The sequence below is a fragment of the Triticum aestivum genome, chromosome 4D (genome assembly GCF_018294505.1).
Source record: "Triticum aestivum cultivar Chinese Spring chromosome 4D, IWGSC CS RefSeq v2.1, whole genome shotgun sequence".
NCBI lineage: Eukaryota > Viridiplantae > Streptophyta > Magnoliopsida > Poales > Poaceae > Triticum > Triticum aestivum.
The window spans coordinates 16,319,699-16,347,211 of NC_057805.1; the positions used below are offsets into that span (position 1 = coordinate 16,319,699).

The following is a 27,513-nucleotide window of genomic DNA, read 5'->3' on the forward strand; positions in this document are numbered from 1 at the left end:
ATTGATTAGATGAACTTAATTATCATGAACATAGTCAAAAGGTCTTTGCAAATTATGTCGTAGCTTACGCTTTAGTTCTACTTTAAGATATGTTCCTAGAGAAAATTTAGTTGAAAGTTGATAGTAGCAATTATGCGGACTGGGTCCGTAAACTGAGGATTGTCCTCATTGCTGCACAGAAGGCTTATGTCCTTAATGCACCGCTCGGTGTGCTGAACCTCGAGCGTCGTTTGTGGATGTTGCGAACATCTGACATACACGTTTTGATGACTACGTGATAGTTCAGTGCGTAATGTTGAACGGTTTAGAATTGAGGCACCGAAGACATTTTGAAACGTCGCGGAACATATGAGATGTTCCAAGAGCTGAAATTGGGATTTTAGGCTCGTGCCCACGTCAAGAGGTATGAGACCTCTGACAAGTTTCTTAAGCCTGCAAACTAAGGGAGAAAAGCTCAACCGTTGAGCATGTGCTCAGATTGTCTGAGTACTACAATCGCTTGAATCGAGTGGGAGTTAATCTTCCAGATGAGATAGTGATGGTTCTCCAAAGTCACTGCCACCAAGCTACTAGAGCTTCGTGATGAACTATAACAAATCAGGGATAGACATGATGATCCTTGAGGAACTCGCGATGTTTGACACCGCGAAAGTAGAAATCAAGTAGGAGCATCAATTGTTGATGGTTAGTAAAACCACTAGTTTCAAGAAGGGCAAGGGAAAGAAGGGATACTTCATGAAACGGCAAATCAGTTGCTGCTCTAGTGAAGAAACCCAAGGTTGAACCCAAACCCGAGACTAAGTGCTTCTGTAATGAGGGGAACGGTCACTGAAGCAGAACTACCCTAGATACTTGGTAGATGAGAAGGTAGGCAAGGTCGACAGAAGTATATTGGATATACATTATATTAATGTGTACTTTACTAGTACTCCTAGTAGCACCAGGGTATTAGATACCGGTTCGGTTGCTAAGTGTTGGTAACTCGAAATAAAAGCTACGGAATAAACGGAGACTAGCTAAAGGTGAGATGACGATATGTGTTGGAAGTGTTTCCAAGGTTGATGTGATCAAGCATCGCATGCTCCCTCTACCATCGAGATTGGTGTTAAACCTAAATAATTGTTATTTGGTGTTTGCGTTGAGCATAGACATGATTGGATTATGTTTATCGCAATACGGTTATTCATTTAAGGAGAATAATGGTTACTCTTTATTTGAATAATACCTTCAATGGTCTTGCACCTAAAATGAATGGTTTATTGAATCTCGATCGTAGTGATACACATGTTCATGCCAAAAGATATAAGATAGTAATGATAGTACCACATACTTGTGGCACTGCCATTTGAGTCATATTGGTATAAAACGCATGAAGAAGCTCCATGTTGATGGATCTTTGGACTCACTCGTTTTTGAAAAGATTGAGACATGCGAACCATGTCTATTAGTATATATGCATGAAGAAAGTCCATACAGATGGATCGTTTGGACTCACTTGATTTTGAATCACTTGAGACATGCAAATCATACCACATGGGCAAGATGACTGAAAGGCCTCGTTTTCAGTAAGATGGAACAAGAAAGCAACTTGTTGGAAGTAATACATTTTGATGTGTGCAGTCCAATGAGTGCTGAGGCATGCAGTGGATATCGTTATGTTCTTACTTCACAGATGATTTGAGTAGATGCTGAGTATATTTACTTGATGAAACACAAGTCTGAATTATTGAAAGGTTCAAGTAATTTCAGAGTGAAGTTGAAGATCGTCGTGACAAGAGGATAAAATGTCTGTGATATGATCATAGAGATGAATATCTGAGTTACGAGTTTGGCACACAATTAAGACATTGTGGAAATTGTTTCACAACTAATACCGCCTGGAACACCATAGTGTGATGGTGTGTCCGAACATCATAACTGCACCCTATTGGATATGGTGCATACCATGATGTCTCTTATCGAATTACCACTATCGTTTATGGGTTAGGCATTAGAGACAACCGCATTCACTTTAAATAGGGCACCACGCAATTCCGTTGAGACGACACCGTATGAACTATGGTTTAGAGAAACCTAAGCTGTCGTTTCTTAAAAGTTTGGGGCTGCGACGCTTATGTGAAAAAGTTTCAGGCTGATAAGCTCGAACCCAAAGCGGATAAATGCATCTTCATAGAATACCCAAAACAGTTGGGTATACCTCCTATTTCAGATCTGGAAGCAAAAGTGATTGTTTCTAGAAACGGGTCCTTTCTCGAGGAAAAGTTTCTCTCGAAAGAATTGAGTGGGAGGATGGTGGAGACTTGATGAGGTTATTGAACCATGACTTCAACTAGTGTGTAGCAGGGCACAGGAAGTTGTTCCTGTGGCACCTACACCAATTGAAGTGGAAGCTTATGATAGTGATCATGAAACTTCGGATCAAGTCACTACCAAACCTCGTAGGACGACAAGGATGCGTACTACTTCAGAGTGGTACGTAATCCTGTCTTGGAAGTCATGTTGCTAGACAACAATGAACCTACGAGCTATGGAGAACCGATGGCGGGCCCGGATTCCGACGAATGGCTCGAGGCCATAAAATCCGAGAGAGGATCCATGTATAAAAACAAAGTATAGACTTTGGAAGAACTACTTGATGGTCGTAAGGCTGTTGGGTGCAGATGGATTTTAAAAGGAAGACAGACAATGATGGTAAGTGTCACCATTAAGAAAGCTCGACTTGTCGTTAAGATGTTTTCCGGCAAGTTCAAGGAGTTGACTACGATGAGATTTTCTCACTCGTAGCGATGCTAAGAGTCTGTTGGAATTATATTAGCAGTTACTGCATTATTTATGAAATCTTGCAGATAGGATGTCAAAACATTGTTTCCTCGACGATTTTCTTGAGGAAAGGTTGTATGTGATACAACCAGAAGGTTTTGTCAATCCTGAAAGATGCTAACAAGTATGCAAAGCTCCAGCAATCCTTCTAAGGACTGGAGTAAGCATCTCGGAGTTGGAATGTACGCTTTGATGAGATGATCAAAGATTTTGGGTTTATACAAAGTTTATGAGAAACTTGTATTTCCAAAGAAGTGAGTGGGAGCACTATAGAATTTTTGATGAGTATATGTTGTTAACATATTGTTGATCAGAAATGATGTAGAATTTCTGGAAAGCATACAGGGTTATTTGAAAAGTGTTTTTCAATGGAAAACCTGGATTAAGCTACTTGAACATTGAGCATCAAGATCTATAAGGATAGATCAAAAACGCTTAATAGTACTTTCAAATGAATACATACCGTGACAAGATTTTGAAGGAGTTCAAAATAGATCAGCAAAGAAGGAGTTCTTGGCTGTGTTACAAGGTGTGAGTATTGAGTAAGACTCAAGACCTGACCACGGCAGAAGAGAGAGAAAGGACGAAGGTCGTCCCCTATGCTTTAGACGTAGGCTCTACAGTATGCTATGCTGTGTACCGCACCTGAAGTGTGCCTTGCCATGAGTTAGTCAAGGGGTACAATAGTGATCCAGGAATGGATCACATGACAGCGGTCGAACTTATCCTTAGTAACTAGTGGACTAAGGAATTTTCTCGATTATGGAGGTGGTAAAAGAGTTCGTCGTAAAGGGTTACGTCGATGCAAACTTTGACACTAATCCGGATGACTCTGAGTAGTAAACCGGATTCGTATAGTAGAGCAGTTATTTGGAATAGCTCCAAGTAGCGCGTGGTAGCTGCATCTACAAGATGACATAGAGATTTGTAAAGCACACACGGATCTGAAAGGTTCAGACCCGTTGACTAATAACCTCTCTCACAAGCGAGATATGAACAAACCCCATGGGTGTTGGATTCATTACAATCACATAGTGATGTGAACTAGATTATTGACTCTAGTGCAAGTGGGAGACTGTTGGAAATATGCCCTAGAGGCAATAATAAAATGGTTATTATTGTATTTCCTTGTTCATGATAATTGTCTATTGTTCATGCTATAATTGTATTAACTGGAAACCGTAATACATGTGTGAATACATAGACCACAACATGTCCCTAGTAAGCCTCTAGTTGACTAGCTCGTTGATCAATAGATGGTTATGGTTTCCTGACCATGGACATTGGATGTCATTGATAACGGGATCACATCATTAGGAGAATGATGTGATGGACAAGACCCAATCCTAAGCATAGCACAAGATCGTGTAGTTCGTTTGCTAAGAGCTTTTCTAATGTCAAGTATCATTTCCTTAGACCATGAGATTGTGCAACTCCCGGATACCGTAGGAATGCTTTGGGTGTACCAAACGTCACAACGTAACTGGGTGGCTATAAAGGTGCACTACAGGTATCTCCGAAAGTGTCTGTTGGGTTGGCACGAATCGAGACTGGGATTTGTCACTCCGTATGACGGAGAGGTATCTCTGGGCCCACTCGGTAATGCATCATCATAATGAGCTCAATGTGACTAATGAGTTAGCCACGGGATCATGCGTTACGGAACGAGTAAAGAGACTTGCCGGTAACGAGATTGAACGAGGTATTGGGATACCGACGATCGAATCTCGGGCAAGTAACATACCGATTGACAAAGGGAATTGTATACGGGATTGATTGAATCCCCGACATCGTGGTTCATCCGATGAGATCATCGTGGAACATGTGGGAGCCAATATGGGTATCCAGATCCCGCTATTGGTTATTGGCCGGAGAGGTGTCTCGGTCATGTCTGCATGGTTCCCGAACCCGTAGGGTCTACACACTTAAGGTTCGGTGACGCTAGAGTTGTTATGGGAAATAGTATGTGGTTACCGAAGGTTGTTCGGAGTCCCGGATGAGATCCCGGACGTCACGAGGAGTTCCGGAATGGTCCGGAGGTAAAGATTTATATATGGGAAGTCATCATACGGTCACCGGAAGTGTTCGGGGGTATGCCGGTATTGTACCGGGGCCACCGAAGGGGTTCCGGGGGTCCACCGGGAGGGTCCAGATGCCCCGGAGGGCCTTATGGGCTGTAGGTGGAAGGGAACCAGCCCCTAAGTGGGCTGGGCTCCAACCTGCCCCTAGGGCCCATGCGCCTAGGGTTGGAGGAAACCCTGGAGGGGGCGCCCCCCTTGACTTGGGGGGCAAGCCACCCTCCCTGGCCGCCGCCCCTCCCACCAGATGGGATCTAAGGGGCCGGCCCCCCTCTCCCTTGCCCCTATATATAGTGGAGGGGTGGGAGGGCAGCCGTACCCCTTGCCTGGCGCAGCCCTCTCCTCCTCCAACTCCTCCTCCTCCTCCGTAGTGCTTAGCGAAGCTCTGCCGGAGAACCACGAGCTCCATTGCCACCACGCCGTCGTGCTGCTGGAGTTCTCCCTCAACTTCTCCTCTCCCCTTGCTGGATCAAGAAGGAGGAGACGTCCCCGGGCTGTACGTGTGTTGAACGCGGAGGCGCCGTCCGTTCGGCGCTAGATCGGATCTTCTGCGATTTGAATCGCCGCGAGTACGACTCCATCAACCGCGTTCTTGTAACGCTTCCGCTTAGCGATCTTCAAGGGTATGAAGATGCACTCCCTCTCTCTCGTTGCTAGCATCTCCTAGATTGATCTTGGTGACACGTAGGAAAATTTTGAATTATTGCTACGTTCCCCAACATAATGTTGAGTCCATGGATTATACACACTCTCACCTTCCCACCATTGCTAGCCTCTTCGGTACCGTGCATTGCCCTTTCTCACATTGAGAGTCGGCGCATCCAAACCCTGTGATATGATACACTCTTTCACACATAAACCTCCTTATATCTTCCTCAAAACAGCAACCATACCTACCTATTATGGCATTTCCATAGCCATTCCGAGATATATTGCCATGCAACTTTCCACCATCCAGTTTATCATGACACGTTCATCATTGTCATATTGCTTTGCATGATCATTTAGTTGACATAGTATTTGTGGCAAAGCCACCATTCATAATTCTTTCATACATGTCACTCTTGGTTCATTGCATATCCCGGTACACCGCCAGAGGCATTCATATAGAGTCATACTTTGTTCTAGTATCGAGTTGTAATCATTGAGTTGTAAATAAATAGAAGTGTGATGATCATCATTTTCTAGAGCATTGTCCCAAGTGAGGAAAAAAAAGAGAAAGGCCATAAAAAAAAGAGAAGGCCCAAAAAAAGAGAAAGAGAGAGAAGGGACAATGTTACTATCCTTTTACCACACTTGTGCTTCAAAGTAGCACCATAATCTTCATGATAGAGAGTCTCTTGTTTTGTCACTTTCATATAAGTAGTGGAAAATTTTCATTATAGAACTTGGCTTGTATATTCCAACAATGGGCCTCCTCAAGTGCCCTAGGTCTTCGTGAGTAAGCAAGTTGGATGCACACCCACTTAGTTTCTTTTGTTGAGCTTTCATATATTTATAACTCTAGTGCATCCGTTGCATGGCAATCCCTCCTTGCATTAACATCAATCGATGGGCATCTCCATAGCTCATTGATTAGCCTCGTTGATGTGAGACTTTCTCCTTTTTTGTCTTCTCCACATAACCCCCATCATCATATTCTATTCCACCCATAGTGCTATATCCATGGCTCACGCTCATGTATTGCGTGAAGGTTGAATAAGTTTGAGATTACTAAAGTATGAAACAATTGCTTGGCTTGTCATCAGGGTTGTGCATGATGAGAGCATTCTTGTGTGACGAAAATGGAGCATGACTAAACTATATGATTTTGTAGGGATGAACTTTCTTTGGCCATGTTATTTTGAGAGGACATAATTGCTTAGTTAGTATGCTTGAAGTATTATTATTTTTATGTCAATATGAACTTTTATCTTGAATCTTTCGGATGTGAATATTCATACCACAATTAAGAAGAATTACATTGAAATTATGCCAAGTAGCATTCCGCATCAAAAATTCTGTTTTTATCATTTACCTACTCGAGGACGAGCAGGAATTAAGCTTTGGGATGCTTGATACGTCTCCAACATATCTATAATTTTTGATTGCTCCATGCTATATTATCTTCTGTTTTGGACATTATTGGACTTTATTATCCACTTTTATATTATTTTTGGGACTAACCTACTAACTGGAGGCCCAGCCCAGAACTGCTGTTTTTTTGCCTATTTCAGAGTTTCGCAGAAAAAGAATATCAAACAGAGTCCAAACAGAATGAAACCTTCGGGAACGTGATTTTCGGAACGAACATGATCTAGAGGACTTGGACCCTACGTCAAGAAATCAAGCAGGAAGCCACGAGGTAGGGGGGCGCGCCTACCCCCTGGGCGCGCCCTCCACCCTCGTGGGCCCCACGTTGCTCCACCGACATACTCCTTCCTCCTATATATACCTACGTACCCCCAAACGATCAGATACGGAGCCAAAAACATAATTCCACCGCCGCAACCTTCTGCACGAGATCCCATCTTGGGGCCTGTTCCGGAGCTCCGCCGGAGGGGGCATCCATCACGGAGGGCTTCTACATCAACACCATAGCCTCTCCGATGAAGTGTGAGTAGTTTACCTCAGACCTTCGGGTCCATAGTTAGTAGCTAGATGGCTTCTTCTCTCTTTTTGGATCTCAATACAATGTTCTCCCCCTCTCTCGTGGAGATCTATTCGATGTAATCTTCTTTTGCGGTGTGTTTGTTGAGATCGATGAATTGTGGGTTTATGATCAAGTTTATCTATGAACAATATTTGAATCTTCTGAATTCTTTTATGTATGATTGGTTATCTTTGCAAGTCTCTTTGAATTATCAGTTTGGTTTGGCCTACTAGATTGATCTTTCTTGCAATGGGAGAAGTGCTTAGCTTTGGGTTCAATCTTGCGGTGTCCTTTCCCAGTGACAGTAGGGGCAGCAAGGCACGTATTGTATTGTTGCCATCGAGGATAACAAGATGGGGTTTATATCATATTGCATGAGTTTATCCCTCTACATCATGTCATCTTGCTTAAAGCGTTACTCTGTTCTTATGAACTTAATACTCTAGATGCATGCTGGATAGCGGTCGATGTGTGGAGTAATAGTAGTAGATGCAGGCAGGAGTCGGTCTACTTGTCTCGGATGTGATGCCTATATACATGATCATACCTAGATATTCTCATAACTATGCTCAATTCTGTCAATTGCTCAACAGTAATTTGTTCACCCACCGTAATACTTATGCTCATGAGAGAAGCCACTAGTGAAACCTATGGCCCCCGGGTCTATTTTCCATCATATTAATCTTCCAACAACAAGCTATTTCCATTGCCTTTTATTTTGCTTTTATTTTACTTTGCATCTTTATCATAAAAATACCAAAAATATTATCTTATCATATCTATCAGATCTCACTCTCGTAAGTGACCGTGAAGGGATTGACAACCCCTTTATTGCGTTGGTTGCGAGGATTTATTTGTTTGTGTAGGTGCGAGGGACTCGTGCGTGGCCTCCTACTGGATTGATACCTTGGTTCTCAAAAACTGAGGGAAATACTTACGCTACTTTACTGCATCACCCTTTCCTCTTCAAGGGAAAACCAACGCAGTGCTCAAGAGGTAGCAGGGTGTTCGGGAGAAGTCATGTTGCAAGTAATCATGTGAACTTGATATGTGTTCGATATTTGGTGATATGTATGTTGTGATTCCCTTAGTGGTGTCATGTGAACGTCGACTACATGGCACTTCACCTTATTACGGCCTAAGGGAATGTATTGTGGAGTAGTTATTAGATGATGGGTTGCTAGAGTAACAGAAGCTTAACCCTAGTTTATGCGCTACTTCGTAAGGAACCGATTTGGATCCAAAAGTTTAATGCTATCGTTAGATTTTATCTTAATACTTTTCTCGTAGTTGCGGATGCTTGCGAGGGGGTTAATCATAAGTAGGAGGTTTGTTCAAGTAAGAACATCACCTAAGCACCGATCCACCCACATATCAAATTATCAAAGTAGCGAATACGAATCTAGCCAACATGATGAAAGTGATATGATGAGATTCCCGTCTACCCTCAAGAACGCTTTACTTATTATAAGAGACCGTTTTGGCGTGACATTTGCCTCAAAAGGATTGGGCTACCTTGCTGTACTTTATTTACCATTACCGTTACTTGCTTGCTACAAATTACCTTGCTGTCAAACAACTTGTTACCGACAATTTCAGTGCTTGCAGACATTACCTTGCTGAAAACTACTTGTCATTTTCTTCTACTCCTCGTTGGGTTTGACACTCTTACTTATCGAAATAACTACGATTGATCCCCTATACTTGTGCGTCATCAAGGCTCTTTTCTGGCGCCGTTGTCGGGGAGTGAAGCGCTCTTGGTAAGGAAAAATTATTACTACGTGCTGAAATTTATTGTCACTTGCTACTATGGAACTTATAAGTGTGCGTAGAGTTGTATCGGTGGTCGATAGAACTTAAGGGAATATTTGTTCTGCCTTTAGCTCCTCGTTGGGTTCGACACTCTTATTTATCGAAGAAGGCTATAAACGATCCCCTATACTTGTGGGTTATCAGCCCCTCGGGAGTCCTCCAACCCTAATTCTTGCTCTATAAATTCCAAAATATTCCCAAACCACCAGAAGCGTCCACCAAAATATTTTTCCGCCGCCGCAAGCCTCTGACCTCGTGAGATCCCATCTTGGGGCCTTTTCCAGCAATATGTCGGATGGGGATTCGATCACGGAGGGCCTCTACATCAACCTTGCTGCCCTATCGATGATGCGTGAGTAGTTTACCACAGACCTACGGGTCCATAGCTAGTAGCTAGATGGATTCTTCTCTCTCTTTTATCTTCAATACCATGTTCTCCTCGATGTTCTTGGATATCTATCTGATGTAATACTTTTTTGCGGTGTATATGTTGAGATCCGATGAATTGTGGATTTATGATCAGATTATCTATGAATATTATTTGAGTCTCCTCTGAATTCTTATATGCACGATTTGATATCTTTGTGTTTCTCTTTGAACTATCGATTTGGTTTGGCCAACTAGATTGGTTTTTCTTGTAATGGGAGAGGTGCTTTATTTTGGGTTCAATCTTGCGGTGTCCTCATCTAGTGACATAGTATGGGTAGCGAGGCACGTATTGTATTGTTGTCATCAAGGATAAAAAGATGGGGTTTACATATATTGCTTGAGTTTATCCCTCTACATCATGTCATCTTACTTAAAGCGTTACTCCGTTCTGATGAACTTAATACTCTAGGTGCATGCTGGATAGCGGTCGATGTGTGGAGTAATAGTAGTAGATGCAGGCAGGAGTCGGTCTACTTATCACAGACGTGATGCATATATTCATGATCATTGCCTTTGATATCATCATAACTTTGCGCTTTTTTATCAATTGCTCAACAGTAATTTGTTTACCCACCGTATGCTTTCTTTAAGAGAGAAGCATCTAGTTAAACCTATGGCCCCGGGTCTATTTCCATCATATATTTTCAGATCTATAAACCAAAAACCCAAAAATACCTCACTGAGTTTTATTGACTTTTATTTTGTTTTACGTTTTAGTAATCTTCTATATCTATCTCTATCAGATCTCATCCTTGCAAGTGACCGTGAAGGGATTGACAACCCCTTTGTCGCGTTGGGTGCAAGTGTTTGATTGTTTGTGCAGGTGCATAGATTGGAGACTTGCTTGTACCTCCTACTGGATTGATACCTTGGTTCTCAAAATGAGGGAAATATTTATCTCTACTTTGCTGCATCACCCTTTCCTCTTCAAGAGAAAACCCAACGCAAGCTCAAGAAGTAGAAGCGCCCTATGAGCTTGTGGCCACCCCGTGGCCCTCCAGGTCTCTCCCCGAAGCTTCCTGGTTGTCTTGTGGTCCAAGAAAAATCGTCAAAAATTTGTTTCATTTGGACTATGTGTGGTATTGATTTTCTGTAAAGACAAAAATAAGGAAAAAAACAGCAACTGATACTTGGCACAATGTTAATCGGTTAGTCCCAAAAAATGATATAAAATAGCATAATAATGCATATAAAACATTCAAGATTGATAATATAATAGCATCGAACAATAAAAAATTATAGATACGTTGGAGATGTATCAGTTAGCACAAACATCTTTCTCCTTATTAATTGTTTGCCTCATAAGCAAATTTGTTTTGGGGTGTGTTATTTTTCTAGCTAAGTTACTCCTTAGGCTAGTCATAGTGGGAGTAACTTAGCTATTAACATAGTGCACTCCAAGAAAACTTTGCTGATGTGGCAAGTAATTAATGAGAGGTGGTAACATAATATGTTACTGTAACATAGCGCTTCCCAAGACAAAATGAGTCTACAAGCTAATAAATAAAGTCATTTATGACACACTATTATGTTACATTGCATTATGAAGGTAGTAACCTAGATTAGTGTCATATGCATGACACTAGTCTAAGTTACTCCCCACTATGGCCAGCCTTAGACTAGCCATAGTGGAGAGTAACTTCGACTAGTAACATGCACATGACTCCCTAGGCTATGTTATTACCTCCATAGTGGGTATAGTAACAGAAGTGTAATGTCATGCAAAGCTTCATTTATTAGCTTATAGACTCATATTGTCTCGGGGTATGTGATGTTACAGTAACATATTCATTTATTAGGTTATAGACTCATATTGTCTTGGGATATATGATGTTACAGTAACATATGATGTTACCACATGCCTCATTCTCTACTTTAATTACTTGACACATAAGCTATTTTGCCTATGTGGCATCTATGTTACTAGCTAAGTTACTCCCATCATGGCTCAATTTGAAAATCTCTCAAACCAAGATAGATGGTGAGTGGTGAAATAAATTTTGTAGTTTGCAAAATTACCTAATTAATATGCTCATTTTCCAAAAAGTTATGTTTACTGATGCATTAATTACAACACATGCATGACCAATGACCAAGAACTTCCACATGCATTGGCGAGTTTTTTCTTGATCCTTGCATGCATAAGTTTAATACACTTCGACATTTGAACATGTTATGGTTATTAGTAGAATTGAGACTAATAAAACAAAAAAAACATTTTTTAGATAAATACTATTAACTGGAGAGGAGGTAATATTACTTTAGGTTTGTGGTTGCTTCACTATTAAATGCGTGACGCTCACATCCTAGATAATTAAATTGATTAAATTTTGGTAATATCATATCCCCTCTCCCCGGTTGATAGAACTCGATCTTTTAGAGCCACGAAAAAGGAAGGTAGGAAAAGTTATTATATAAGCCCTATACATGATCTAACTCGTTCTCAAGTCTAAATCCGCCGTTCTTCCCACTCCTTGCCGGTGCTGGTGGTGTTGGCATGTGGACATCGTTGCTCTCCCGTTGATCTATGAATAGAGTGTGGTTCGGATCTCAGGTTCGTTCGAGACAGTTGTGATCTGTGGGATGATTTTGCTCCTCGGGGGTCTTTGAGCTGCTTGAGTTCTTCGTTCCCCGGGCTAGGCGGCGAAGCGGCATCCGCGTTCTGGCCTTCTGGTATTCGCTCTCCCCTCCCTCCTCATCGTGGTGTCGGCATCTTCTCCATCGTCGGTGCGGAGACAAGGTCCTGTGCTTGTGGGGGTGCTCCAAGGATTACTGATGTATTGTCGCCAGTGTGGTGTACTGATGGTTGTCCTTCTTCTCTCTCTGTCGTGTTGGTCCTCTAGGGTCGAGGTTGAAGACTTGCCGTCCGTGTTCAATGCGTCTGCAGATTACAGGTCACGCCGGCTCTATGTGGGACTGGCTGCGCGCCAGCAGCTCATGGTGGTTGGAGGAGTGCGTTGGTTCCCCGTTGGAGGAGGGCATTGGTACCTTTTTCCTGGCCCATCAGGAATCAGATCTTAGGTTTGATGTTGTGGTGTCTCGCCCATCAGGAATCAGATCTTAGGTTTGATGTTGTGGTGTCTCATATAAACGGAATATATTCTACGGAATATATTCTTTCGGTAGGGGGCGATGTTTTCGCCGACGGCAAGGTGCCTCTGGTGACTTGGCCAATCTCAACATCGGCCGGCTAAGTGTGTTGGAGGAGGTGGTAGTGAGAGGGTGAGTGTGTACATGATTATGAGTGCATGCCTATGTACTCTATTTCACTGCAAAAGAGAAAGAAAAAAAACAAGTTGGCTGCAAAAGAATCAGCTCTAATTCCGTTCCAACGATGGACACAAGCGATGAGCCGAGTGGTATTCAATCGAGATGGAGTGGCATCGCAAGCAAGGCACGGAGCAGAAAATGACGAAGATATTTACTAGATAAAGAAGTTGAGCACGGCTTGTCAGCTCGATGGAGATAAGTTTGTTTGTCTGGCACCCGTATACTTCCATCATTAACTTAACTCTATAAGCCTATCATCAGTATAGCCTGGAGATGCGTTATCGTAGATGGAGGTTTTGGCGCGACGCCGGAGGGGCCAGCAAAGGCAAAGCAGCCGCCATAAACTAATCGTCGCGTGTTCCGCGATGAGGCAGAAAACACATATTTGACCTGAGGACGAAATTAAATCACAAATTGACCTGCTTTTGAAAAAATTTCACTCTGCTGACCCTTCCGTGTGACGCCCGTCAGCTAGGCGCCGCACACTACTATGCAGCGCCTCTGCCTTAGGCGTCGCACCTCCTGCCAGCGTGGCAGCCCTGGTCCAGTTGCGGCCCCACAGACAACACTGCAGCGCCTAAGGCTTAGGCGTCACACTGTGTAAAGTGCAGCGCCCGTCTCTTAGGCGCTGCACATTGACTTAAGCCGCATCGGGCCAGCCCCTCCCAGCAGTTCTTCCCCCTCTTGCTCTTGCTCTGTTTACAGAGAGCGGCGGCGACGGCGCCCCCTTCGGATCCCCCCCACACCCCTCTCAGATCTGACGTTTTGAGGCCCGGATTCGATCTCCAATCCCTCCTACTAGGTAAACTCCTCCGTTCCCTTTCTTTTCCTCCGTAAATGCGTTGCAATTTTAGGGATTTGCCCAAGATTAGGTGGAACCTTTGATTTGCTTGGTTTGGATCTTTGTTTGCCCAAGATTAGGTGGAACCTTTGATCCCCCCCCCCCCCACACACACACACTATATGATTCTTGTTAGTGAAACCTAGATTGTAAATTTTTTAGGTATATATGAGATGCCTAGTTTTGTAGATAATTATGAGATGTTGAGTTTTGTAGCTATATGTGAGATGTTGAGTTTTTTTAGATATATATGAAATGTTTAGTTTATTTGAAATATGAGATTTTGATTTACTTGAACACATATGACATACTAGATATATATGATAATTTACAATCATTTATTCATTGTGTGAGAAGGAGATGTTGAGGTTCTTGTAGATGAATACATATGAGATGTTTAGATGAACACATATGAAATGTTGAGTGTTTACCGATATTTGAGATGAACTCATATATGTTTATTGTTTGTAATTTGTAAGGATGGTTTGGCTTCTCGATGATGTCTACGACACGAAACACCAGGCCTACATGATGCGCGAGAAGGAGATGGTAATAACGAGTAATCTAAATATTTTGCAAATTTGCCCTAATTTGAAATTTACATGCCCCTAAGATTTGTCATTACTTGTTTTTTGCAGAAGCTTGAACCTTTGAAGATTCGGTATCACGGGGTCTCTGGTCCTGCCATGCCTTACGATGAGCGGTACACACCGTACATCAAGCAGGCAGGACTACTCCCGTGGATTCAGTTGGTCAGCCGGTCCACGCCGAATCTGAACGCTCCACTGGTGTCCGCTCTTGCTGATCGGTGGAGGCCGGAGACGCATAGTTTCCATCTTCGGACCGGGGAGATGACCGTGACGCTCGAGGATGTCTCGTTGATCACCGGTCTTGCTATCGACGGGATGCCTCTCTGTATGAGCACCGATTCTGATGGGTGGCGCGAGCAGATGATTGCTCTTATCGATATGGCTCCTACTGAGGCTGAGGCTGATGTAGAGGAGGGAGAAGAGAAGAAGAGCTGCTTTCACGTGGATTCAAACTCACTTTGCGACGTGCCCTCCGGATGCCACTGATGATGTGATCCAGACACATGCTCGTGTCTACATGTGGTATGTTGTGTCGAGGACTTTGTTTCCTGACTCCACTGGCAAGAACGCTCCATGGATGTGGCTGAAGGCGTTGACCGTCTTCGATAGCAAATGGAGCTGGGGTTCAGCGACCCTTGCCTACTTGTACCGACAGGTAGTTGGTCTGTTTTGTGATCAACTCATTTCTTCATTAGCAATGCAAGCTTGCTGTCAAGTTAACATTTTTTTCTTTCATATGCAGCTGGACGATGCGTGTTGCAGGATCACAGATAGTGCAGGCATTGGTGGTAATATGCTGCTACTTTCTGTATGGAGCTGGGAGCGTCTGCCTGTTGGACGCCCGAAGAGCGTCAGGTTTAATCCTTGGTATGAAGATGAACATGACGAATTACGGCGCCCCACTTGGGCTTACAAGTGGGATGTGGTTTCCGAGATGACGAACGATGTCAATCTCATGTACCAGAAGTACGTTGCCGAGTTGGACACGATTATGCCTGAGCAGGTAACGAGGTCATTACTTCAGTCATTTCTCATGTTTGCCAGAAAAAGTCACCAATTTTGCATTGTTGCCCTATTTCATAGGTGGAATGGCAGCCATATGGCGCGGATGACAGACTTGGGTACACCCCGGAGTTTAGCATCAACCCGATGTGCTTGCGGGATAGGGATCTCTGGCTTATGCGGTGCCCACTGATATGCAACTGGGCTGTTGAGTTTCATTTACTCTCAAACATCATGTCAAGCTCATCCGGGTCCGGCTCAACATTGCCTTTCAAAAAGGCCTCTTTATCCACATGATGAACATAAACACATGTTCTCCCCATCCCTACAATAATCAAAAACACACATATATCAAGTAAGTACTTAACAAAAATATTTGCACAAAATACATATGCCATAACATATATATGAATTAATAACCATAACCCCCACTTAACAATAACCACAATCCTAACCATAGGATAACCCTAACACCAACATCAAACACACATAACCCTAACCCTAGCATACTATGAAAGCATAACCATACCAAATTAGCAAAGAAACATAACATCATTCAACACAAATTTGCAAATCCAAGCCAAAGCTAGGGTTTCCCCCAAGGAGGCAAGATTTGAGCAAATGTGACAATTCCTATGGATGAAAACGAGGGGATCGGAAGAGATTACCTTAAGGGAGGGGTTGGCTTCGAAATCCACGGTAAAATACTCCGAATTTGCAAGCTTTGAGAAGGATTTGAGAGGGGGGGAGAGGGGAAGAGAGGAGGGGCGCAAGTCTAAGAGTTTGGGTGGGGGTGGGGGTGTGTGGGGTGGGGGTGGGAGGGGAGAGAGGGTGGGGCCAGCCTAAGTGGAACACAAACTGTGCAGCGCCTAAGAGACGGGCGCCGCACATTACAAGTGTGGCGCCTAAGCCTTAGGCGCTGCATTGCTGTCTGTGGGGCCGCAACTGGACCAGGGCTGCCACGCTGGCAGGAGGTGCGACGCCTAAGGGAGAGGCGCCGCATAGTAGTGTGCGGCGCCTAACTGTCGGGCGCCACACGGAAGAGTCAGTAGAGTGAAATTTTTTCAAAAGCAGGTCAGTTTGTGATTTGATTTTGCCCTCAAGTCAAATATGTGATTTCTGCCTGAAGCCGTTTAACAATCCATGGTGCCGGGCCCCGGGCCCTACGTACGTACCAGCCGGCCGTGACCGTGGACCTGGTAGTGGTACGGCGACAGGTCGGATGCCATGCAATCCATGGGCGCATTGACTCGCGATGCAGGGTCGTAGGAAGAATAGACCTAGAATAGGGGCCTGTTCCCGGTCCCCACCTGACGTGGCCTGGCCGGGAAGGCTAATTTGCACGCCAGCGAGGACACGAGGGCGGGCTTAGGGGATGGATTATACGATCGTAATCCTAGTTTGCGACGAAAACCAAGATCGCGATCGCCGGATGCGACAAGGCCGCGTGCTAATCGTGGCCACCCATTATATCATCATGCGCCTCATGGATGATCCACGGCGATCGCCGGACGTGAGCGGCGGGTGTACAAAGCCGTGTGTGGAAACATTTCCACGCGATGAGAAGAGCCTGTGGTGTTCCGCAAGCTCGCCTGGAGATCTCCTCGGATCCTCGTTGCGAATTTACACTGCCACACAGCTAGCTGGAGCCTGCTATACTCTCGTAAGATGATCCAATGGTTGGGCTGTCTCCATCTCGGTGATTTCATCATGTCGCCTCTGACCCAGCTGTGAGTAGGTACACTAGTATATATGCAATGCAAGCCAATAATGGATTATCGAGATTGTAATTTCGTGCCCTTCCGATGGAGCACATCGATGCATGATTGGGTAATGCGTTTGGACTTTGGAGCAACAAGAGGTTAGCCAGCTGACCAGAGGTTGGGGATCCAAAAGCTAAACAAGAAGAACCGACGCTAGATATTTATTTAAGATCGGGTGCATATATATTCGATCCCATCCCATGCTGTACAGGGTGTCTGTCTGTCAGGTAAGTAAGTGCGCGCAGCTGCAGGTTAAAACAGGTTTATTATCATTACTGGATGTAAGAGAGATTAGAGACCCCTTCATACTACAGCACTACCCTCGGTCCCATAATACAAGAGTGTTTTTGACACGAGAGTCGTATTTTGTTTAGTAGTACAATTTGTGTTCCGACTGAAATTCTTGGTCTGCAAGCCCACAACGACCATGATTAGCAGCGCACACGTTACCACGTGAAACGCTCGCTGATCCACTGCAGTACTGAAGCAGCTCATTGCGGGTGGGGCAGAAAACAGAAGCCGCACTAACAATGTTGGGATTGCGACGCGCATGGCTAGTTGTCTGCCTACTAGTGATTATGCACGCTCAAGCTGAGCATCTATATTAGCGACAGATGTTGCCTAGACGGTGGCTTTAGTTTTACTGTTGTATGACTTTGTAAGGTCTTGTGTGAATAATTAATAAAATGGCTGCATGCATCGTCCAGATGCAGAGGCCGGGGTCCTCCTCCTTTTTATTAAAAAAATAGAAACATACGATGATCCAGAAAGATAATAGCCGTCTTTTTCTAAAAACTGGCCCCTGTTCTTCCCCATTTGGGGGCCATGGAGTTTGATTTCGTGCAAGCAGGGCCCGTCTTGACCTTGATTAAAAGCCTCGAGCAAGTGTGGAGTCATCATTCGTGCTAAGTAAAACGCATCTCTTTTTTACACTGCTTTGTCAATATTTAAGCTACCATATTACTCTATTTTGCTCCTTCAAAAAAATCTACCTTGCCCACCGGAATTGGGGGCCTGATCGTTAAAGTTACTCAGAGGCTGGATCAGGATTGTTTCATTGAACATGTGGGGACATAAAGGACTAATCATACAGCCATTGCAGTCATTAATCATTGCGGTTGATCTCCCATCAACAATCAAGCTCATCCATCCTCCCGAAAACGTTTGCGCATTATCTATCTCCTCCCATCGGCATCATCGTCACCATTATCCTGACGCATCATGAATTGCAATAGTAGCAGAAACACGGGGATTTGGTGGATTTTTTTTAGAACATAGTACAGAGGCAGACGCTCATATATATGCACATGCACCATCTGTATGGACACACACGCAAACCCTATCTCTATAAGCGCCTCTGAAAGACTGAGCCGGCGTATCATCCTGAGATTGACGAAGTCAACACAGGCGTCTCGCAGTCGACGGAAACGTCTCCTCCCACTAAACGCGCATCATCGAAAATTCTGAAATAAATCCAGAAATAATGCGAGTACCGCTGTCATCATGACCATCCAACCACAGACTGGTTCACGGATTTGACGAATTATTGATTTTGCACCGTCAGCGCAGGATCCGTTCGACCGACAAGAGGGAGATAATTAGGAGCACAAGAGACAAACAAGCACCTTCATTTTTTTTTCAATTCAACAATCAACATGGGCATGTTGGTTGATCGAGTGTTTGAGATCCGGTGACCAAGAGCTTCAGCTCTCGTACGTGGTTACTGTTGCTGCTGGTAATTATAAACAGTGCTGGCCACACTGCTCTGCCTCTGGCTGAACTGGCCAGCAACACATTTGTACCACCCCGATCCAGATTGAAGGTGTACAATCTGCGCCCTGCCGGAAATACTAGCTTTGCATCCTGATGGTCATGATGAGCTGGGGATACCGTTGACTTGAATCCTGATGAGCTGGGGATATCAACATGACTTGAATCCTGATGAGCTGGGGATACCGTTGTCCTCCTAACCATCCAACTACATGTCTTGACGAATTGAGGTGGGCCTTCTGCTGCCACTTTATATGAACAACATATCACGACGTTGATTAGAGCCTCCAGCAAGTGTGAAGTCATCATTCATTCGTACGCAAAACTCATCTGTCTTTTTACACTGCTTTGTCAATGTTTAACCTATGTGCTAGTCTACTTTGTTCCTCAAAAATGAAAACTAGTCTACTTTGTTCACTGGAATCGGGAGGCTGATTGTTAAATGGCCGGGTCAAGATTGTTTTATTATAAACACGTGGGGGACATAAAGGACAAATCGTACAACTATTGCAGTGCTTAATCATCGTAGTTGATCTGCCATCAACAATCAAACTTACTTTCCGAAAGAAAAAAAAACAGTGTTACTAAATCTGAACCGAGACTTAACCAAGTCTCAGTCGATGCTATATTCGTGATATCTTATATTGAGATCCGTGTAAATTTTGCCCTTTAGTTTCTTACATGTTATATCACTTGACGGAGACAAGGTCTCAATCGACTGAGACCTAACCACACGTCTAAAACAAAAAACCAACAACAATCAAGCCCTCCAAAAAAACGTTTGAGGATGAGTATGTAAATTCTTCGCCAAAAAAAAAGGGTCAGTATATAAGTCCAAAAAAAACTCTTCCCATGTCCCTAATCCCATCGGCATCATCATCCTGACGCATTATGAATTGCAATCATTTTAGCAAACAGGATTTGGTGAATTATTAATACTAGACTGTCAGCATGGGATACTACATTGTCAAAATAGACTAAGCCCTGATCAAAATGACGACAGACGGAAAATAACTACTCTTATACAATTCCAGAAAATATTATGTTGGAAGGTTGTCATTTGGAAATGTTTGGAATAGCTGAGTACAGGGTGTCTGTCAGGTAAGCAAGTGCATGTATGGACGGGAACTTGGTGCTCTCGGATACCCTCGCACCCTATATGCACACAAAAAAACATTAGTAATTCAAAAAAAGTACAAAAAAAAAATCCAAATCTTGTTTGGAATCAAAGATGATCAGGTATTGTACACGTATAAAAAATTTGGACAAGAAATGATTCCTATTGACTTCAGGGCAACAAAAACAAGTTTATGACGGCAATATAGCGTGTATAGTACTTGTATATAGCGTTTTTTGCCAAATATCCGACGAATCTTTTTATACGACTACAATACTTGATCATGTCTGATACCCAAAAAGATTTGGAATTTTTTAAACTTTTTTTGAATTACCTTTTTTTGCCATGCATGGAGCTGCTAGTTAAAACTGCAAGCTAAGTAGTACCACTACTACTATGTTTAGAATTTGTGCTCCGCCTAAAATACTTGTTTTGCAAGCTTACACGAGCATGATTAGCAACGCACACGTTACAATACCACGTGAAACGCTCGCTGATCCACGCTGAATCATATGATCCCGGAAAGGCTGATCCACTACAAATATTCGGACTGCGACGCGCATGGCTAATTGTCTGTCCACTGTTTATGCACGCTCAAGCTGAGCATCTATATCAATCAATAGAGAAAGATAATGGTCGTCTCTTTCTGAAAACTGGCTGTTCCTCCCCTTTTGGGCGGGCCATGGTGTTGGTTTCGTGCAAGCAGGGCCCATCTTAGGCCTTGATTAAAAGCCCCGAGCAAGCGTGAATTCATCATGCGTACTCCTGTGTAGAGAAATATAAAAGCGTTTAGATCACTACAAGTGCTATGTAAAACCCATCTCATCTTTACACTGCTTTGTCAATGTTTAAGCTACTAGTCTACGGAGTACCTTGCATGCCCCCTCAAGAAAAAGAAGAGGAAAACTAGACTACTTTGCCCACCGGAATTGGGGGGCTGATCGACAAGTTCAGAGGCTGGATCAGGATCGTCTCGTTAAACACGTGGGTGGGGACATATGAAGGACTAACAATCATACTACAATCCTTAATCATTGCGGTTGATCTCCCATCAACGATCAAGCTCATCCATCCCCCCGAAAACGTTTCCCATGGGCATTATCTATCACTCCCATCGGCATCATCGTCACCTTCGCATCATGAATTGCAATCATTTTAATTAGCAGCAGAAACACAGGGATTTGGTGGATTATTGATCCTACACCGTCAGCAGAGGATCCGTTCGGCTGCCAAGAGGGAGATAATTAGGATGACAAGGGACTACAAACACCCACCTCCTTTTATTAATTCAATTCAATACGGGCATGTTGGTTGGTCGAGTGCTTGAGATGCGGTGACCAAGAGCTTCAGCTCTGGTACTAGTACGTGGTTGCTCAGTCTTGCTGGTAAACAGTGTTGGACACACACACTGCACTGCCTCCTGCTGAACTGGCCAACAACACCTTTGTACCATCCAGATCCTGATTCTTCTCATAATACTCGGATTTGATTTGATTTACCAGACATATATATGTTCCCCGTGTCCACATGGCAAGGAAGTGTATGTGTATGTTACACATCTCAGTTACACATGTACAGTCCGTTAGCTCATGCAGCTTCTCCACTGATCAGTGAACATGGGAAAGGCGATGGGAAAGATAATGGTCGTCTCTTTCCGAAAACTGGCTATTCCTTTTCTGAAAGATAATGGAGTCCCTTTCGTGCAAGCAGGCAGGGCCCGTCCTGACCTTGATTAAAAGCCTCGAGCAAGCGTCAAGTCATCATTCGTACTACGTAAAACCCATCTCTTTTTACACTGCTTTGTCAACGTTGAAGCTAAGCTGCTCGTAACTCTACTTTGCATGCTCCATTAAGTAAGAAAAAGAAAAGGGAAAAAACTAGCCTACTTTGCCCACGGGAATTGGGGGCTGATCGTTAATAAAGTTCAAAGTCTGGATCAGGATTGTTTCATTGAGCACGTGGGGACATATAAAGGACTAATCATCCAACCATTGCAGCACTTAATCATTGCGGTTCATCTCCCATCAACGATCACGCTAATCCATCGGTCCATCCCCAGGCCGTCTCACTCTTCCTGGCAGCTTCACCCGCCCTCCCGGAAACGTTTGCGCATTATCTATCTCCTCGCGTCGGCATCATCATCATCATCATCATCCTGACGCATTATGGATTGATTTGGTGATTATTGATCCCACACTATCAGCACAGGATCCGCTCGGCTGCCAAGAGGGAGATACTAATAAGGAGACTAATTTGGGGGGCCGTCTTGACGTGCATGATTGCGTTGTGCCCATTTCATTATTCTTGACGAATTGAGGTAGGCCTTCTGCTGCCACTTTATACGAACAGCATATCACGGCCTTGATTAGAGCCTCCAGCAAGTGTGAAGTCATCATTCATTGGTACGCAAAGCTCATCTCCCTTTTTACACTGCTTTGTCAATGTTTAAGCTACGTGCTGGCTAATCTACTTCGCTCCTCAAAAATGAAAACTAGTCTACTTTGCACACCGGAATCGGGGGGCTAGCTGATCGGCAAAAGGCCGGATCAAGATTGTTTCATTATAAACACTGCCTCTTGCTGAACTGGCCACCGGACAACTGAAAGCCTCACGATTCAGGCTAGTCTGACAACACCTTGTGTAGTTAGCACCATTCAGATCCAGATTCTTCTCATCATACTCCCAAGCTCTTCTACCAACAAAAGAAATGGAGCATTCCAGCTCAGTTTCTTCTTCAAGTGGCTCTTCACTGTGAACACGCAAAGTTACTCAAAGTTGTGCGTTGATTTGATTTACCTTTACCTGACAAGCTCGCATATGTTCGCCATTTCCACATGGCAAGGAAATGTATGTTACACATGTCAGTTGCACGTGTGCAATCCGTTAGCTCATCCAGCTCCTCGGTCAAAATTTGACTGCTCCTCTACTGATCAATGAACATGGCCAATCGATGCATGTAATTAATTATTACGAGTTGAAAAGTCCGGCTCCGTCCGTTCAGGTGCATAATTCATCTTTATGATGACACGGTTTCCGTGGAAACCTAAATGCTTTATTTATTGCTAATTTTTTTTATAAGCACATCCAGCCTATGCATAACTAAGATGCACACGGCCAACAGCAACACACAAATAAAAAACACCGTGATCGAACAATTGCTGACACAAGCTCACACACAGTGTCACACACACTGCACTAGTCTCTCGACACGTTCCCGTACGTGGTGAACGAGTCGCACGCTCTTTATTCGGACGCGCACGCACCGTGGTTGGCGTGGACGAGACGAAGCTCCGATGTACCATGCTCAGATGGAGATGCTGTTGGGGATGCCCTTGGCGGTGAGGCCGGCGGCGGCGCCCTTGTGGTCGGAGGTGTTGGGGTAGAGCAGCATGTAGGGGAGCTTGGCCGGGCCGTTGCGGTTCAACAGCTGCGGGTCGTGGTTCATGCCCACCACCTTGCTCTCGATCTCCACCAGCCGCTCGCTGAACCGCTTGAACACCTCCAGGGCCTTGGGGTCCGAGGTCCACTCCGGCGTGTCGCGCTGCCCCAGGTAGAGCTCGTCAGAGGAGTGTTTGGACAGCACCTCCAACAGCGAGATGCCGATGATGGTCTGGATCTGGCTGGTGATGGTGTGGATGAAGGCCCGCTCCGGGTCGCGCTCCAGCTCCGCGTACGCGTCCGTCCCGGGCTCCGGCATGCGGCGCCGGCTCACCGTCGGCCGGTTCGGGAGGAACCCCGCGTACGGGTACTGCCCGAAGTTGACCGCCGCGTGCAGCGCCGACCCGATCCAGATGATGGTGGTGCACGCCTTGGCCAGCTCCCCCACGCCCTGCATCCTCGGCCACCACGGCGCGTCCTTGAGGTCGCCGTGCCCGACCTCGCGCGCCTCCTTCCACCACGCCTGCAGCTCCGTGTCGCCCCGCAGCACGCCGTCGTCCGGGTAGTAGATGGCCAGGTACTCGCCCACGTACTGCTCGATGGCGTGCCAGATCGCCAGCCCGTCCGCCGCGTACGGGTAGTCCGACACCAGAAGCCGCACCTTGTAAGGGCTCGATAGGTCCTCCACCGCCATGCCCCTCTTGATGAGATCGTCGGGCAGGCCCTGCTCGGTGAACTTCCAGTCCTTGTACACCACCGACGACATCCCCAGCGCAAACTTGCCCGGGAACACCGTCATCTCGAAGATGCCGCCGGCGTTGATGAGCGTCTGCCGCGCCAGCGCGTTGATGGTCATGGTGTCGCGGTAGTGCGGGCTCAGCAGCTTGTGCACCGGGTGCGTCACGCTGAGGTGCCGGTTCGTCGAGATCACAAACGGCTCCATCACCGCGTGGGTGTTCAGCCTACACGTTTCAATCATAGGTCAGTTGTGCATCGACTGACTGAATCACACCGAGTCAGTGTCGCCATTGTTTTTCTTTTCTTTTTTGAGGGGTGTGTCGCCATTGTTTGGTTAATCCGTAGTGCACGTACCAGTGGCTGACGAGCTGGTGCCAGCCGGAGTCGTTGACGGCGACGTAGGCCTTGGCGAACTCCCACACCCAGCCTTCGACGCTGCCGCTCGGCACCGGCGTGTACACCTTGCTCTTGGCGGTGGTGAGGCCGCCCAGGATGACGGGCTCGCTCAGCTCGATGGCGAGCGGCGTGAGCCTGCCGTCGCCGCGCAGGAAGAAGAGGGTCCTGGTGGCGTAGATGAAGTTGCCGGGCAGGTTGTTGACTTCGATCAGGAACGGCATGAACCGGTCGTGGTGATCAAGTATGTAGAGCCTGTTACTTTCCAGCGCCTGCATGCAACAAGCCAAAATTACTTAGACCTGCTCCCACCAAATCACAGTTGATCGCGATGGGTTGGCCAACTCGATCGTGTATATTATTACCTGCTGCACGGTGAGGCCCTCGAGGTTCTTCTGGATGTGTGCCGCCGTGATGGTGCTGGTGTGGTCACCAAACTTGCTAGGGTCAAGACTACTTTTTGGCGGGAACTCCTGCATGCATGCCGACCCAACACCAAGTAAGATTTGCGTGCTCTCACCATGGACAACATACATATTCTACACATAGTAACCGTTGACTGACCGTGAGACGCGTGATCATGACCGGGTTGACGCCGGCGAGCACCTCGCGCGCGAACTCCTCGTCGGTCCTCCACGCCTGCTGGTCCGCCTGGATGATATGTGGCACAGGGAGCTTCAGCAGCGAGTCGCCGCCCACGGGGAGCAGGTCCTTGATGAGCTGGAGCGGGAACTGCTTGCGCAGCTCCTCGAGGGCGGGCACCATGGGCAGCTTGATGCCGCCCTCGTAGAGGTTCATGATGTCCTGGAAGGAGTCGAACTCGCCGGGGGTGGTGTCGACGTAGGTGCGCACCGCCGGCAGGATGCCCTGCGTGATGGCCTTGATGGAGTAGCCCAGGAAGTCGGACGTCTTGAGGTGGCCGAACTTCTCGTCCCGCGGCACGTAGATCTGCTCCAGCAGCGACAGCCGGCTCTCCAGGCTCGGGTCGCTGGCGTTGGGCTTGCGGCCCGTGCGGCCGCGCCGCGGGTAAGGGTGCTCGGCGCTGCCGCCGAGGACCGGGCGGCCCTCGCCGAGGTCGTTGTAGACGTCGTAGCGGTAGACGCGGTCGTGCTCCTGGTAGGGCCCCTGCCGATCGTCGCCCCGCAGGTTCCGGAGCTCGTCGTCGCGGTACGGCTTCAGCGCCGCCGGCATCTGGCTCGGCAGGTACGTCTGTACGCGCGTAACATGGCAAGAAAATTTGTCATTTTAGACGAGCACTGAACCTGCAGGCCGGAAGCCGATCGATGGCTTGCTCATGACAAAAGAAGTACGTGAATTAGATGATTTTGCTTTGCCAACTAGAGCAGTATAATCGCTTTTTCTTTCATGTGTTTTATGTCACCGTTTCGGCAAAGTAAACCGGATTGAGTGCTACTACCGTATCATGCAACATCTTTTAAAAGTTCTGAGGCGGCCATGTAGCGACCGAGGTCGTCCCATGGTGGTGGAGCCATGCTTGCGTTCATGTGAGCCCACGTACGTGTCTTATCTCAAAGAAATAACCCGGCAGCAGCAGGTCGCACACTTGGTCAGGCAAGGGCAACAGTTTTCTTCACCTACCACGGTGCCACGGTGCCGGTTTCATTCAATCTTCTGCTGCACCTAGCCATATCCTTTTTCTCTACCAACACGGAATAAATTCTGCACCTACTAATCTTATCTTATCTCAAAGAAGACTTAATGACCATGAATGACGAAGGCAGTGAAATGGAAAGGAAAGGAGAGGAAACAAGGGAGGCTCACAACTCACATCGTTGGCGAAGAAGACGCGGCTGTAGGTGTAGGTGGCGGCGGGGTAGATCCAGGAGTTGGCGACGAAGGAGAGGTTGCCGCGGCCGGGGACGTCGTGGAGGGTGACCGTCTTGAGCAGGAACTCGGAGCTGTGGTAGTTGTTGACGACGATGGCGCCGGGCACCCCCAGCTTCTCCACCTCCCAGTCGAAGGTGAGGCCGAACTTGGACTCCCCCGTCGTCAGCGACGGCAGGCTCGTCACCCACTGCTCCAGCTCCGCCTCCGCGCCCACCTTCCCGCGCCCGCCGTTGTCTGCACGCACGCACGCAGTTCGTTCGTTCTCACATGTGCTTTAGTTTACTAGTACGTGTCAACCTGATTGATTGTTGGGAGTCGAGTTCAAAGCTTTAGTTTAGGTTGTGATAGTTACTTTTGACGTGTGCTTGCTTGTTCTATTGCTTTGTCTCGAGCATCCGATGCTCTGCAAGCTCTGGTGCACGCACCATGCTACTATTGTCTCTTCTTTCCATGGCATGCCCATGCTCAGCTAAAGACGACCGACCGACCGAGGCTATCTCTATCTTTAGCCGATCGAGATACATCCATGCATCCATGGCCGACAACACAAATTAAAAGACATATCTAGTAAGGAGAGGAGAGGAGGAGGAGGAAGAGGAGAAGGGTGCACTGCTTACCGTGGTCGATGAGGGTGGAGCTGATAAGCTGGCAGGTGACGCCCTTGCCGAGGAAGTCGCCGATGCCGTCCATGATGGTGGCGCCGAAGTCGGTGAGGTCCAGCACGTTCTTCCTCATCAGCACCGCCGTGCCCTTGAGACGTGCGTTCTTGTTCGCGCCGGTCAGGCTGTCGATGAGCCCGCCCAGTATCATCTTGCTGCTATTTCAGTACCGTCGCTACTTCAACTGCACTACCAGTGCCTTTCGGTGGAGAGCTGTGCGGAAGGAGATGGGTGTGTGTTGTGTGAGGGAAAGCGTGTGAGGAGGTCGCAGCGCGGGCCGGCCAATTTATAGGGGGTGGGGGTGCGGCGAGAGCGCGCGCGTGCCCAGCGCTGAGCACGGAGCTTCGTACACGAGTTTTCTTGGCCTGGCTGT

The 27,513-nt window shown here is 46.2% G+C and overlaps 1 protein-coding gene across 1 annotated transcript; it reads right to left on the reverse strand.

Annotated features, from left to right (window-relative positions):
• Positions 1-23,160: 23,160 nt before the first annotated feature.
• Positions 23,161-27,413, reverse strand: LOC123095798 (linoleate 9S-lipoxygenase 1). The gene is made up of 6 exons (XM_044517361.1): positions 27,099-27,413; positions 26,423-26,715; positions 25,198-25,842; positions 24,999-25,106; positions 24,595-24,905; positions 23,161-24,464 (listed from the first exon to the last, which is right to left on the reverse strand). Exons 1-6 carry the CDS (start codon positions 27,289-27,291, stop codon positions 23,429-23,431), a joined length of 2,586 nt encoding a protein of 861 aa, XP_044373296.1. The 5' UTR covers positions 27,292-27,413; the 3' UTR covers positions 23,161-23,428.
• Positions 27,414-27,513: the final 100 nt, after the last annotated feature.

Excerpts from the sequence above, each read along its gene's own strand:
- LOC123095798 (XM_044517361.1), bottom strand. The coding sequence starts at position 27,291 with ATGATACTGGGCGGGCTCATCGACAGCCTGACCGGCGCGAACAAGAAC. Across the intron at positions 25,843-26,422 it reads GCGTCTTCTTCGCCAACGAT|ACGTACCTGCCGAGCCAGAT; the intron begins GTGAGTTGTGAG and ends ACGCGCGTACAG. Across the intron at positions 24,465-24,594 it reads CACCAGCTCGTCAGCCACTG|GCTGAACACCCACGCGGTGA; the intron begins GTACGTGCACTA and ends TGAAACGTGTAG.